This window comes from Nerophis ophidion, linkage group LG01 (assembly GCF_033978795.1).
Source record: "Nerophis ophidion isolate RoL-2023_Sa linkage group LG01, RoL_Noph_v1.0, whole genome shotgun sequence".
NCBI classification, from domain to species: Eukaryota; Metazoa; Chordata; class Actinopteri; order Syngnathiformes; family Syngnathidae; genus Nerophis; species Nerophis ophidion.
Window position 1 is genome coordinate 76,733,983 of NC_084611.1, and position 15,390 is coordinate 76,749,372.

The following is a 15,390-nucleotide window of genomic DNA, read 5'->3' on the forward strand; positions in this document are numbered from 1 at the left end:
TTAGAGCCCCGCGGCCCCCAGGAGGCCCCCAAAAGCAATTAACAAAAAATTCTTATTTTTTATTTTTTGCATGTACGAGTCCGACTGATGATTTCTAAATGATCAAAGATATATTATTGTACAAAAACACAATTTACTACAGTAGTAACTTTATATTTGTTTATAAACCGTTATGTTATCTTGTTTCTGGTAACTCTGTTCATTAATATGATTTAAGTATTTGCTTGATATTTAACTTAGATATGTTGGTTTTTGTACAATTGAATTTTTTTTTTATATATATATATAATTAAGTGATTTTAATGTTGCACTTTGTTTTTCTTGCACTTCAAATTATTTTTGCACAATGCTGTTTCAGGTTTTTGTTACCAAAACTAATAAATTGAATCAGAATCAGTTTTATTGTCCAGATATGTTTATCACACATGGAATTTAACTTCAGTAGACTGCGCTCTCTTTGTACAAAGTAAACATTAAATATGAACAATTAACTACGGATATAAACTAGTAATTAAAGACTAACATGTCCAAGACTGATGAGACAAGATGACACTTTTGCTGTAAATGCAAAGCTTTATCACTTGGACTGTTCAACCCCAGGCCACTCTTGTAGCTGAATATTTTCTACATTTTAAGATTAGGAACCATATGCGGCACTCTGGACATCATTGGTTCATTCATTGATATTATTTATGTTCTTAACTGGGCCACCCCCATATCTTTATAAATGACATGTCATTTTTAAAGACATGGATAATGTAGGATAATGTAAACAACACTGCCAGAGCCGCAATGAGTTTATAGTATGTGTGTGAATGATCAACAATCAATATTATCGGCAGAAATAGAGGGGCCCAAAATCAAATTTTGCTCAGAGCCCCATGGAGGCTTGGGCCGGCACTGGTTTTGAGTGTCCAATTACCTGTTTTGGCCGAGTGAGTATTCATCATCTCCGTGAGATGCTCGGCTTCGTCCTTACAGTCCATGCCACAAACTGCGGCGCTGCAGAACACACAAAGTTACACAACGGTTACTCAGCATTTTGACAGTTATTTTTATGGAAGATGTCTATCTTTAAGTTTTTTTAGTTTGAGATTTTTTTAACACAAAAACGGACCATAATATTTTTTCATATAAGAATGCTGTTGCATGACAAATTTTAAATTTTGAATATTTCAATTTGATGAAATTGTAATTAGCCAACTTCCCACATCAACAACACCCACTTGTGTATTGAAATGTATTTAAGATAATACAGAACATTCTGTGTGTGATATATTTCTGTAAATTGTCAATTAATGAATGACAGGGCACTTAATATGATATTTTATTTAAAAAAACCTTCCTAACACCTTCCTGATCCATCACTGATTACAATATAATGGCAAACTTCCCCTGGGATGAAATCAAATTTGTTTTAATTATGTTAATCTAATTCAAGTTAGACTTAAAACAAGTATAAAAATATTTTCACGTAAAATAAAATGTTTTTAAATAAAATTCTGATTATCTACATAGGGCCCCAATGTAGCTACTATACTATATACCAGTGGTCACCAACCTTTTTGAAACCAAGAGCTACTTCTTGGGTACTGATTAATGCGAAGGGCTACCAGTTTGATACACACTTAAATAAATTGCCAGAAATAGCCAATTTGCTCTAATTACCTTTAATAAATAAATGTATTAAATTATTAAGTATTTCTGTCTGTCATTCCGTCGTACATTTTTTTTCTTCTTACGAAAGGTTTTTTGTAGAGAATAAATGATGAAAAAAACACTTAATTGAATGGTTTAAAAGGAGAAAACACGAAAAATTTAAAATTTAATTTTAAAACAAAGTTTATCTTCAATTTCGTATTTAAAATTCAAAATTCAACCGAAAAAAATGAAGAGAAAAACTAGCTTATTCAAATCTTTTTTAAAAAAATTTAAAAAGTAATTTTTCCTGATTAAAATTACTTTTAGAATTTTGATGACATGTTTTAAATAGGTTAAAATCCACTCTGAAATAAGATTTAAATTTTATTCTACAGATTTTCTAGATTTGCCAGAATATTTTTTTTTAATTTTAATCATAATAAGTTTGAAGAAATATTTCACAAATATTTTTCGGTGAAAAAACCGAAGCTAAAATAAAGATTTAAATCAAAATGTATTTATTATTCTTTACAATAAATAAAACAAAAAAAGTACTTGAACATTGGTTTAAATTGTCAGGAAAGAAGAGGAAGGAATTTAAAAAATAAAAACGTATATGTGTTTAAAAATCCTAAAATCATTTTTAAGGTTGTATTTTTTCTCTAAAATTGTCTTTATGAAAGTTATAAGAAGCAAAGTAAAAAAATAAATGAATTTATTTAAACAATTGAAGACCACGTCTTTAAAATATTTTCTAGGATTTTCAAATTCTATTCAAGTTTTGTCCCTCTTAAAATTAAAAATGTCGAGCAAAGCGAGACCAACTTGCTAGTAAATAAATACAATTTAAAAGATAGACGCAGCTCACTGGTAAGTGCTGCTATTTGAGCTATTTTTAGAACAGGCAGCGGGCGACTCATCTGGTCCTCACAGGCTACCTGGTGCCCGCTGGCACCGCGTTGGTGACCCCTGCTATAAACTATCCTTGTAAAGTAGACATTGAATTACAACTCATGTGAAGGATGTCATTATGAACTTATTACCACATCTGTACAATATATCACAAGTATTGGCCTCTTTTCTTGCAGTGCAGTATAAGAGGGTTAAATTATTAGAAATAGCTGTCAGTATGATGAAGTAGAGTACCAGAACCACCATACTTTACTTTACTGTTAAATGAGTAAGTCTTTGACAGTGTCAGTCAAAACTGAGCATTAACTTGTAGAATATATTTTAGGGTTTCAACGCTTTAAAGCGGATTAATCATCGGATTTTAATGCAGAGCATGCGCCAATGTGGAGTTGATCCAGTAGTGATTTATGATATACTGTATATGGAAGAGAATAAAAGGAAAATTTTAGTTAAAAAAAAAAAATAAAGTATGGCACCTTTATCTTTTAATAGCACATTACAGGTCCACATTGATGTGGATAAATGTTTGTTTATAGATGTTTTGTTAGCATTAACATGATCTTAAAGGTGTTTAATAGACATATATGTATGTGTATATGTGTGTATATATATATATATATATATATATATATATATATATATATATATATATATATATATATATATATATATATATATATATATATATATATATATATATATATGTGTGCGTGTGTGTGTGTGCGTGTATATATACAGTGTGTGTGTATATATACAGTGTGTGTGTGTATATATATATACATATATATATACACACACAGTGGGACAAAAAAGTATTTAGTCAGCCACCGATTGTGCAAGTTCTCCCACTTAAAATGATGACAGAGGTCTGTAGTTCTCATCACAGGTACACTTCAAATGTGAGAGACAGAATGTGGAAAAAAAATCCAGGAATTAACATGGTAGGAATTTTAAGGAATTTATTAGTAAATTACGGTGGAAAATAAGTATTTGGTCAAGCATTTAAAGCTCTCACTGATGAAAGGAAGTTTTGGCTCAAAATCTCACGATACATGGTCCCATTTATTCTTTCCTTAACACGGATCAATCGTCCTGTCCTCTTAGCAGAAAAACAGCCCCAAAGCATGATATTTCCACCCCCATGCTTCACAGTAGGTGTGGTGTTTTTGGGATGCAACTCAGTATTCTTCTTCCTCCAAACACAACGAGTTGAGTTTATACCAAAAAGTTATATTTTGGTTTCATCTGACCACATGGCATTCTCCCAATCCTCTGCTGTATCATCCACGTATCCATTTTGGTAAAAAGTCAACTTGTCGTGTTTGGAGGAAAAAAGGGCTCTTATGATTTTAAAAAGCCTATCTAGAAGCTCGTAAACGGATTTTTATGCTCTAGTTATGAACGTCTATAATTAGGATCTATTATTAGCGTTACTGTAATCATAGGCGCCGATCCCGAGGGTGCTTCGGGGCCTGAGAACCCACGGATAATGCCGGGCACCCACGTGGGATTGATGGCGACTCTCAATTTATGAAATATATTTTGTAATCATGTTGACATTCATTTTGTAGCGAGTTTGGACAGTTTTACATAATGAAAATTCACAAGTCACATATTCTATACTAAAAAAAGTCTAACCATGACTTCATTGTGCCTGATTATAAACTAATGTCACAATCATTCTGACTTTGAACATTCTTTACAAGAGCAAATGAAGGGCATACTTAGTCAACACCCATACATGTCACACTAAGGGTGGCAGTGTGAACAACGCCAAAACGGTCACAAACATGCCATCGATATTTTTTAACATCACAAAATCTTCTTTCGTTTTTTTTTTTATGTACATTATGTTTATAAACTCAGGAAACATGTCCCTGGAGACATGAGGACTTAAATTATGACCAATGTAATGATCCTGTAACGACTTGGTATCGGATTGATACCTAAATTTGTGGTATCCTCCAAAACTAATGCAAAGTATCAAACAACGGAAGAATAAGTGATTATTACATTTTAACAGACGTGTAGATAGAACATGTTAGAAGAGAAAGTAAGCAGATATTAACAGTAAATGAACAAGCAGATTTTTTTTTTACCACTTGTCCTTAATAAGGTTGACAAAATAATAGAATGATAAATGATACAATATGTTACTGAATACGTCAGCAGACTAATTAAGAGCCTTTGTTTGCTTACTTACTACTAAAAGACAAGTTGTCTTGTAAGTTCACTATTTTATTTAAGGACTTAACTGCAATAAAGAAACATATGTTTAATGAACCCTAAGATTTATTTATTCAAAATAAAGCCAATAATGCAATTTTGTTGCGGTCTCCTTTATTTACTTGCAATAAAAAACAAATGTTTAATGTACCTTAAGATTTGTGTTAAAGTAAAGCTAATAATGACATTTTTTGCGGTCCCTTTTATTTAGAAAAGTACCGAAAAGTACCGAAATACTTTTGGTACAGGTGCCAGTACCAAAATATTGGTATCGGGACAACACTATTACACACACACCGAGCACCCACTGGCAGAAATGTAGATCGGCGCCTATGACTGTAATTATTTAATTTATTTTAATATGCAGTAGTTTCCTGGGTGGTTTTCGGCCTTAAAAATGTGTTTGGAAAACAAAAGAGAATATGACAATACCTCTCAGAATCCCCGGCTTGAACTCTCATCATTCTTTGCAGGGCGCTGTGCAGCCTCTGAAACTGCATCATAAAGATGAAAGATCGAGATACCAACATTATTATGAGGAATAATCATAAAAACGTTTTAAAAAATGATAACACTTTAGTATGGGTAACATCCATCCATCAATCTATTTTATACCGCTTGTCCATTTTGGGGTCGCTGGAGCCTAGCTCAGCTGTATTCGGGTGGAAGGTGGAGGGCACACCCTGGACAAATCGCCACCTCATCACAGGGCCAAGACAGATAGGCAGACAACATTCACACTCACATTCACACACTAGGGAACATATTCACCATTAATTAGTTGCTTATTAACATGCAAGTTAGTAACATATTGGCTCTTAATTAGTCATTTTTGGTCACTTATTAATGCCTTATTCTGCATGGCCTTATTATACAACCAGTAAGCCATTAACTAAGAGTCTTCCCTCAATAACCTCAGAATTATTGCTTATTAGTAACCCTAACCCTTATTTGTTCCTCTAGTATCCATCCATCCATTCATTTTCTACAGCTTGTCCCTTTCAGGGTCACAGGGGGTGCTGGAGCCTATCTCATCTGCATTTGGGCGGAAGGCGGGGTACACCCTAGACAAGTCGCCACCTCATCACAGGGCCAACACAGACAGACAGATAACATTCACACAGTAAGGAACATATTCACAATTAATTAGTTGCTTATTAACATGCCAGTTAGTAACATATTGGCTCTTAATTAGTCATTTTTTGGTACTTATTAATGCCTTATTTTGCATGGCCTTATTATACAACCAGTACGCCATTAACTAAGAGTCTTCCTTCAATAACCTCAGAAATATTGCTTATTAGTAACCCTAACTCTAACCGTTATATGTTCCCCTAGTGTCCATCCATCCATTTTCTACAGCTTGTCCCTTTCAAGGTCACAGGGGGTGCTGGAGCCTATCTCAGCTGCATACGGGCGGAAGGCAGAGTACACCCTGGACAAGTCGCCACCTCATCACAGGGCCAACACAGATAAACAGATAACATTCACACAGTAAGGGACATATTCACCATTAGTTGCTTATTAACATGCAACTTAGTAACATATTGGCTCTTAATTAGTAATTTTATGGTACTTGTTAATGCCTTATTCTACATGGCCTTATTATACAACCAGTAAGCCATTAACTAAAAGTCTTCCTTCAATAACTTCAGAATTATTGCTTATTAGTAACCCATTCCCTAACCCTTATATGTTCCCCTAGTATCCATCCATCCATCCATCCATTTTCTACAGGTTGTCCCTTTCGGGGTCGCGGTGGGAGCCGGAGCCTATATCAGCTGCATCCGGGCAGAAGGTGGCGTACACCCTGGACAAGTCGCCACCTCATCACAGGGCCAACACAGATAGACAGACAACATTCACACTCACATTCACACACTAGGGAACATATTCACCATTAATTAGTTGCTCATTAATATGCAACATAGTAACATATTGGCTCTTAATTAGTCATTATTAGGTACTTATTAATACCTTATTCTGCATGGCCTTATTATACAACCTGCAAGCCATTAACTAAAGAGTCTTCCCTCAGAAACCTCAGAATTATTGCTTATTAGTACTCCCAACCATAACCCTTATACGTTCCCCTAGTATCCATCCATTTTCTACAGCTTGTCCCTTTAGGGGTTGCGGGGGGTGCTGAGCCTATCTTAGCTGCATTCGGGCGGAAGGCGGAGTACACCCTGGACATGTCACCACCTCATCGCAGAGCCAACACAGATAAACAGACAACATTCACACTCACATTCACACACTAGGGAACATATTCACCATTAATTACTTGCTTATTAACATGCAAGTTAGTAACATATTGGCTCTTAGTTAATCATTTTTGGCACTTATTAATACCTTATTCTGCATGGCCTTATTATGCAACCAGTAAGCCATTAACTAAGAGTCTTCCTTCAATAACCTCAGAATTATTGCTTATTAGTAACCCTAACGCTAACCCTTCTGTGTTCCCCTTGTGTCCATCCATCCATTTTCTACAGCTTTTCCCTTTCAGGGTCACGGGGGGTGCTGGAGCCTATCTCAGCTGCATTCAGGCGGAATGCGGAGTACACCCTGGACAAGTCACCACCTCATCACAGGGCCAACACAGATAGACCGACAACATTCACACTCACATTCACACACTAGGGAACATATTCACCATTAATTAGTTGCTCATTAATATGCAACATAGTAACATATTGGCTCTCAATTAGTCATTATTAGGTACTTATTAATACCTTATTCTGCATGGCCTTATTATACAACCTGCAAGCCATTAACTAAAGAGTCTTCCCTCCGAAACCTCAGAATTATTGCTTATTAGTACCCCCAACCATAACCCTTACACGTTCCCCTAGTATCCATCCATTTTCTACAGCCTGTCCCATTCGGGGTCGCAGGGGGTGCTGGAGCCTATCTCAGCTGCATTCGGGCAGAAGGCGGTGGACACCTTGACAAGTCGCCACCTCATCGCAGGGCCAACACAGATAGACATACCACATTGACACTCACATTCACTCACTCGGGAACATATTCACCACTAATTACTTGCTTATTAACATGCAAGTTAGTAACATGTCCGCTCTTAATTAGGTATTTATTAATGCCTTATTCTGCATGGCCTTATTATACAACCAGTAAGCCATTAACTAAGAGTATTCCCTCAATAACCTCAGAAATATTGCTTATTAGTAACCCTAACCCTGATATGTTCCCCTAGTGTCTTTCCATCCATTTTCTACCGCTTGTCTCTTTCGGGGTCGCGGGGGGTGATGGAACTTATCTCAGCTGCATTCGGGCGGAAGGCGGGGTACACCCTACACAAGTCGCCAGCTCATCACAGGGCCAACACAGACAGGCAACATTCACACTCACATTCACACACTAGGGAACATAATAACCATTAATTAGTTGCTTTTTAACATTCAGCTTAGTAAAATATTGGCTCTTAATTAGTCATTATTAGGTACTTATTAATACCTTATTCTGCATGGCCTTATTATACAACCAGTAAGCCATTAACTAAGAGTCTTCCCTCAGTAACCTCAGAATTATTGCTTATTAGTAACCCTAACCCTGATGTGTTCCTCTACTATCCATCCATCCATTCATTTTCTAGAGCTTGTCCTTTTCGGGGTCACGGGGGTGCTGGAGCCTATCTCAGCTGCATTCGGGCGGAATGCGGCATACACCCTGGACAAGTCACCATCTCATCACAGGGCCAACACAGACAGGCAACATTCACACTCACATTCACACACTAGGGAACATATTCACCATTATTAGTTGCTTTTTAACATGCAACTTAGTAAAATATTGGCTCTTAATTACTGATTGTTAGGTACTTATTAATACCTTATTCTGCATGGCCTTATTATGCAACCAGTAAGCCATTAACTAAGAGTCTTCCTTCAATAACCTCAGAATTATTGCTTATTAGTAACCCTAACTCTAACCCTTCTGTGTTCCCTTAGTGTCCATCCATCCATTTTCTACAGCTTGTCCTTTTCAGGGTCACAAGGGGTGCAAGAGACTATCTCAGCTGCATTCGGGCGGAAGGCGGGGTACACCCTGGATAAGTCACCACCTCATCGCAGGGCCAACACAGATAGACAGACCACATTGACACTCACATTCACACACTAGGGAACATATTCACCATTAATTAGTTGCTTATTAACATGCAACATAGTAACATATTGGTTCTTAATTAGTCATTTTTTGGTACTTATTAATACCTTATTCTGCATGGCCTTATTATACAACCAGTAAGCCATTAACTAAGAGTCTACCCTCCGAAACCTCAGAATTATTGCTTATTAGTACCCTCAACCATAACCCTTATATGTTCCCATAGTATCCATCCATTTTCTACAGCTTGTCCCTTTCGGAGTCGCGGGGGGTGCTGGGGCCTATCTCAACTGCATTTGGGCGGAAGGCGGCGTACACCCTGGACAACTCACCACCTCATCACAGGGCCAACACAGATAGAAAGACAACATTCACACTCACATTCACACACTAGGAAACACATTCACCATTAATTACTTGCTTATTAACATGCAACTTAGTAACATGTCGGCTCTTAATTAGGTACTTATTAATGCCTTATTCTGCATGGCCTTATTATACAACCAGTAAGCCATTAACTAAGAGTCTTCCTTCAATAACCTCAGAAATATTGCTTATTAGTAACCCTAACCCTGATATGTTCCCCTAGTGTCTTTCCATTCATTTTCTACCGCTTGTCTCTTTCGGGGTCGCGGGGGGTGATGGAGCTTATCTCAGCTGCATTCGGGCAGAAGGCGGTGGACACCTTGACAAGTCGCCACCTCATCACAGGGCCAACACAGATAGACATACCACATTGACACTCACATTCACTCACTCGGGAACATATTCACCACTAATTACTTGCTTATTAACATGCAAGTTAGTAACATGTCCGCTCTTAATTAGGTATTTATTAATGCCTTATTCTGCATGGCCTCATTATACAACCAGTAAGCCATTAACTAAGAGTATTCCCTCAATAACCTCAGAAATATTGCTTATTAGTAACCCTAACCCTGATATGTTCCCCTAGTGTCTTTCCATCCATTTTCTACCGCTTGTCTCTTTCGGGGTCGCGGGGGGTGATGGAACTTATCTCAGCTGCATTCGGGCGGAAGGCGGGGTACACCCTACACAAGTCGCCAGCTCATCACAGGGCCAACACAGACAGGCAACATTCACACTCACATTCACACACTAGGGAACATAATAACCATTAATTAGTTGCTTTTTAACATTCAGCTTAGTAAAATATTGGCTCTTAATTAGTCATTATTAGGTACTTATTAATACCTTATTCTGCATGGCCTTATTATACAACCAGTAAGCCATTAACTAAGAGTCTTCCCTCAGTAACCTCAGAATTATTGCTTATTAGTAACCCTAACCCTGATGTGTTCCTCTACTATCCATCCATCCATTCATTTTCTAGAGCTTGTCCTTTTCGGGGTCACGGGGGTGCTGGAGCCTATCTCAGCTGCATTCGGGCGGAATGCGGCATACACCCTGGACAAGTCACCATCTCATCACAGGGCCAACACAGACAGGCAACATTCACACTCACATTCACACACTAGGGAACATATTCACCATTATTAGTTGCTTTTTAACATGCAACTTAGTAAAATATTGGCTCTTAATTACTGATTGTTAGGTACTTATTAATACCTTATTCTGCATGGCCTTATTATGCAACCAGTAAGCCATTAACTAAGAGTCTTCCTTCAATAACCTCAGAATTATTGCTTATTAGTAACCCTAACTCTAACCCTTCTGTGTTCCCTTAGTGTCCATCCATCCATTTTCTACAGCTTGTCCTTTTCAGGGTCACAAGGGGTGCAAGAGACTATCTCAGCTGCATTCGGGCGGAAGGCGGGGTACACCCTGGATAAGTCACCACCTCATCGCAGGGCCAACACAGATAGACAGACCACATTGACACTCACATTCACACACTAGGGAACATATTCACCATTAATTAGTTGCTTATTAACATGCAACATAGTAACATATTGGTTCTTAATTAGTCATTTTTTGGTACTTATTAATACCTTATTCTGCATGGCCTTATTATACAACCAGTAAGCCATTAACTAAGAGTCTACCCTCCGAAACCTCAGAATTATTGCTTATTAGTACCCTCAACCATAACCCTTATATGTTCCCATAGTATCCATCCATTTTCTACAGCTTGTCCCTTTCGGAGTCGCGGGGGGTGCTGGGGCCTATCTCAACTGCATTTGGGCGGAAGGCGGCGTACACCCTGGACAACTCACCACCTCATCACAGGGCCAACACAGATAGAAAGACAACATTCACACTCACATTCACACACTAGGAAACACATTCACCATTAATTACTTGCTTATTAACATGCAACTTAGTAACATGTCGGCTCTTAATTAGGTACTTATTAATGCCTTATTCTGCATGGCCTTATTATACAACCAGTAAGCCATTAACTAAGAGTCTTCCTTCAATAACCTCAGAAATATTGCTTATTAGTAACCCTAACCCTGATATGTTCCCCTAGTGTCTTTCCATTCATTTTCTACCGCTTGTCTCTTTCGGGGTCGCGGGGGGTGATGGAGCTTATCTCAGCTGCATTCGGGCAGAAGGCGGGGTACACCCTAGACAAGTCGCCACCTCATCACAGGGCCAACACAGACAGGCAACATTCACACTCACATTCACATACTAGGGAACATATTAACCATTAATTAGTTGCTTTTTAACATTCAACTTAGTAAAATATTGGTTCTTAATTACTCATTATTAGGTACTTATTAATACCTTATTCTGCATGGCCTTATTATACAACCAGTAAGCCATTAACTAAGAGTCTTTCCTCAGTAACCTCAGAATTATTGCTTATTAGTAACCCTAACCCTGATATGTTCCTCTACTATCCATCCATCCATTCATTTTCTACAGCTTGTCCTTTTCGGGGTCACGGGGGTGCTGGAGCCTATCTCAGCTGCATTCGGGCGGAATGCGGCGTACACCCTGGACAAGTCACCATCTCATCACAGGGCCAACACAGACAGGCAACATTCACACTCACATTCACACACTAGGGAACATATTCACCATTATTAGTTGCTTTTTAACATGCAACTTAGTAAAATATTGGCTCTTAATTAGTGATTGTTAGGTACTTATTAATACCTTATTCTGCATGGCCTTATAATGCAACCAGTAAGCCATTAACTAAGAGTCTTCCTTCAATAACCTCAGAATTATTGCTTATTAGTAACCCTAACTCTAACCCTTCTGTGTTCCCTTAGTGTCCATCCATCCATTTTCTACAGCTTGTCCTTTTCAGGGTCACAAGGGGTGCAAGAGACTATCTCAGCTGCATTCGGGCGGAAGGCGGGGTACACCCTGGATAAGTCACCACCTCATCGCTGGGACAACACAGATAGACAGACCATATTGACACTCACATTCACACACTAGGGAACATATTCACCACTAATTAGTTGCTTATTAACATGCAACATAGTAACATATTGGTTCTTAATTAGTAATTTTTTGGTACTTATTAATACCTTATTCTGCATGGCCTTATTATACAACCAGTAAGCCATTAACTAAGAGTCTTCCCTCCGAAACCTCAGAATTATTGCTTATTAGTACCCTCAACCATAACCCTTATATGTTCCCCTAGTATCCATCCATTTTCTACAGCTTGTCCCTTTCGGAGTCGCAGGGGGTGCTGGGGCCTATCTCAACTGCATTTGGGCGGAAGGCGGCGTACACCCTGGACAACTCACCACCTCATCACAGGGCCAACACAGATAGAAAGACACCATTCACACTCACATTCACACACTAGGAAACACATTCACCATTAATTACTTGCTTATTAACATGCAACCTAGTAACATGTCGGCTCTTAATTAGGTACTTATTAATGCCTTATTCTGCATGGCCTTATTATACAACCAGTAAGCCATTAACTAAGAGTCTTCCTTCAATAACCTCAGAAATATTGCTTATTAGTAACCCTAACCCTGATATGTTCCCCTAGTGTCTTTCCATCCATTTTCTACTGCTTGTCTCTTTCGGGGTCGCGGGGGGTGATGGAGCTTATCTCAGCTGCATTCGGGCAGAAGGCGGTGTACACCCTAGACAAGTCGCCACCTCATCACAGGGCCAACACAGACAGGCAACATTCACACTCACATTCACACACTAGGGAACATATTAACCATTAATTAGTTGCTTTTTAACATTCAACTTAGTAAAATATTGGCTCTTAATTAGTCATTATTAGGTACTTATTAATACCTTATTCTGCATGGCCTTATTATACAACCAGTAAGCCATTAACTAAGAGTCTTCCCTCAGTAACCTCAGAATTATTGCTTATTAGTAACCCTAACCCTGATATGTTCCTCTACTATCCATCCATCCATTCATTTTCTACAGCTTGTCCTTTTCAGGGTCACAAGGGGTGCAAGAGACTATCTCAGCTGCATTCGGGCGGAAGGCGGGGTACACCCTGGATAAGTCACCACCTCATCGCAGGGCCAACACAGATAGACAGACCACATTGACACTCACATTCACACACTAGGGAACATATTCACCATTAATTTGTTGCTTATTAACATGCAACATAGTAACATATTGGCTCTTAACTAGTCATTATTAGTTACTTATTAAAAACCTTATTCTGCATGGCCTTATTATACAACCTGCAAGCCATTAACTAAAGAGTCTTCCCTCCGAAACCTCAGAATTATTGCTTATTAGTACCCCCAACCATAACCCTTATACGTTCCCCTAGTATCCATCCATTTTCTACGGCTTGTCCCATTCGGGGTCGCAGGGGGTGCTGGAGCCTATCTCAGCTGCATTCGGGCAGAAGGCGGTGGACACCCTGGACAAGTCGCCACCTCATCGCAGGGCCAACACAGATAGACAGACAACATTCACACACTAGGGAACATATTCTCCATTCATTAGTTGCTTATTAACATGCAATTTAGTAACACATCGGCTCTTAATTAGGTACTTATTAATGCCTTATTCTGCATGGCCTTATTATACAACTAGTAACTAAGAGTCTTCCCTCAATAACCTCAGAATTATTGCTTATTAGTAACCCCTAATTACATGTGCCAAAGTGTCCAAATAACTGTAAATGAATTCTTTCTTATTTAGAATATGTTCCCCATGCTAAAGTGTTACCAAGATGAAATATGTTCCATGCATGTTTGCACGCACCTCGGGACATGCCAGTTTTCGGATGCTCTCCCCGAGCGTATGTAGGTTAACTTTGCCTCGGCTGCTCCTCGCTCGGAGTGGATCCTCCCCGTCCTTTTTGCCGTCAGAAACGGGCAAGACCCCCGCTGTGCAGACGTCGCCTGCCGCTGCGGAGCTTTCCCCCAATTCTGCTCCCTTCTCCTTCTCGCCCTCCTCATCATCATCCTCGTCCTCACGCCGCTGCTGGTGACGACGGTGCTGCTGCTGGCTTTTGGAGAAGGGACACTCTCCGGATATTTGAAGTTCCTTCAGCCTGGCGCAGAACATCTTCACTGCTGCGACGTCCCTGATGGGCAAGCGTGCGTGGAGACCATGGTCGTGCGCATCCTCCTCCTCATCATCATCATCATCATCAGCCTCCTCCTCCTCCAGGACGTTTATTTAGAAGGCGATGGAACAAGCTGATGATGGCTGGGCGAGATTACCACCTCCAAAAAAAAATTTAAAAAAAATAAAAAGCCAAGAAGCTGAGGGAGGAGAAGAGCCGCAGGCCAATCCAGGCGCACGCACGGCTGGTGGAGCTCGGCGTCCTATCAGCACCGAGACATTATTTCCAGCCGACTTCTCAGCGCACTTTTATTTTATTTTTTACTCCATCCATCCATCCATCCATCCATCCATCCATCCATTTCCTACCGCATGACCCTTTTGGGGTCGCGGGCGCCTATCTCAGCTGCATTCGGGCGGTAGGCGGGTTACACCCTGGACAAGTCGCCACCTCATATGTTTTCATTCCATCTTCGCGTTGTGCCTGCCACTCCGCAGACACAACATTAGGTACACCTGCACAATCTCGCATGACGAGTCCACATTTCAAATTGTATATCTTGCAAAATAGTCTTGTAAACATATATTTTTTTGGTACCGGTACTAAAAAGGAGGACAGGGGATGCAAAACAATAACAGTGCAATACGTTTTCATAACATGGTCACTACTGCCTAGTTTCTCTTGTTATATTCTTATTTTACTGTTAAATTTTTATTACCATTGTTGCATTTTATTTTTATTCTTATTGTAATATTTCTCTATTTTTTTCCCCATTTAAACCCACATTATTTACTTTTTACTTTTTAAATTGATCTCAACTCTGTACACTGCTGCTAGAATTTTTTTTCCCCCTGAAGGAATCAATAAAGTTCTATCCATCTATCTGTCTGTCTGTCTGTCTGTCTGTCTGTCTGTCTGTCTGTCTGTCTGTCTGTCTGTCTGTCTGTCTGTCTGTCCGTCTGTCCGTCTATCCGTCTATCCATCTATCCATCCATCTATCTATCTATCTATCAATC

At 39.0% G+C, this 15,390-nt stretch overlaps 1 protein-coding gene across 2 annotated transcripts in view; it reads right to left on the reverse strand.

The window, feature by feature from the left end:
• Positions 1-14,548, reverse strand: part of gucy1a1 (guanylate cyclase 1 soluble subunit alpha 1) — a 68,276-nt gene extending 53,728 nt beyond the window's left edge. The window contains exons 1-3 of one of the 2 annotated variants that reach the window (XM_061911861.1): positions 14,068-14,548; positions 5,212-5,273; positions 923-1,002 (exon numbers count right to left, since the gene is read on the reverse strand). In XM_061911861.1, the coding sequence (XP_061767845.1) occupies positions 923-1,002; positions 5,212-5,273; positions 14,068-14,373 (448 nt within the window). In that variant the 5' untranslated portion in view covers positions 14,374-14,548. The remainder of the gene's footprint in view (positions 1-922; positions 1,003-5,211; positions 5,274-14,067) is intronic. The other variant, XM_061911870.1, reaches the window with a different exon arrangement.
• Positions 14,549-15,390: the final 842 nt, after the last annotated feature.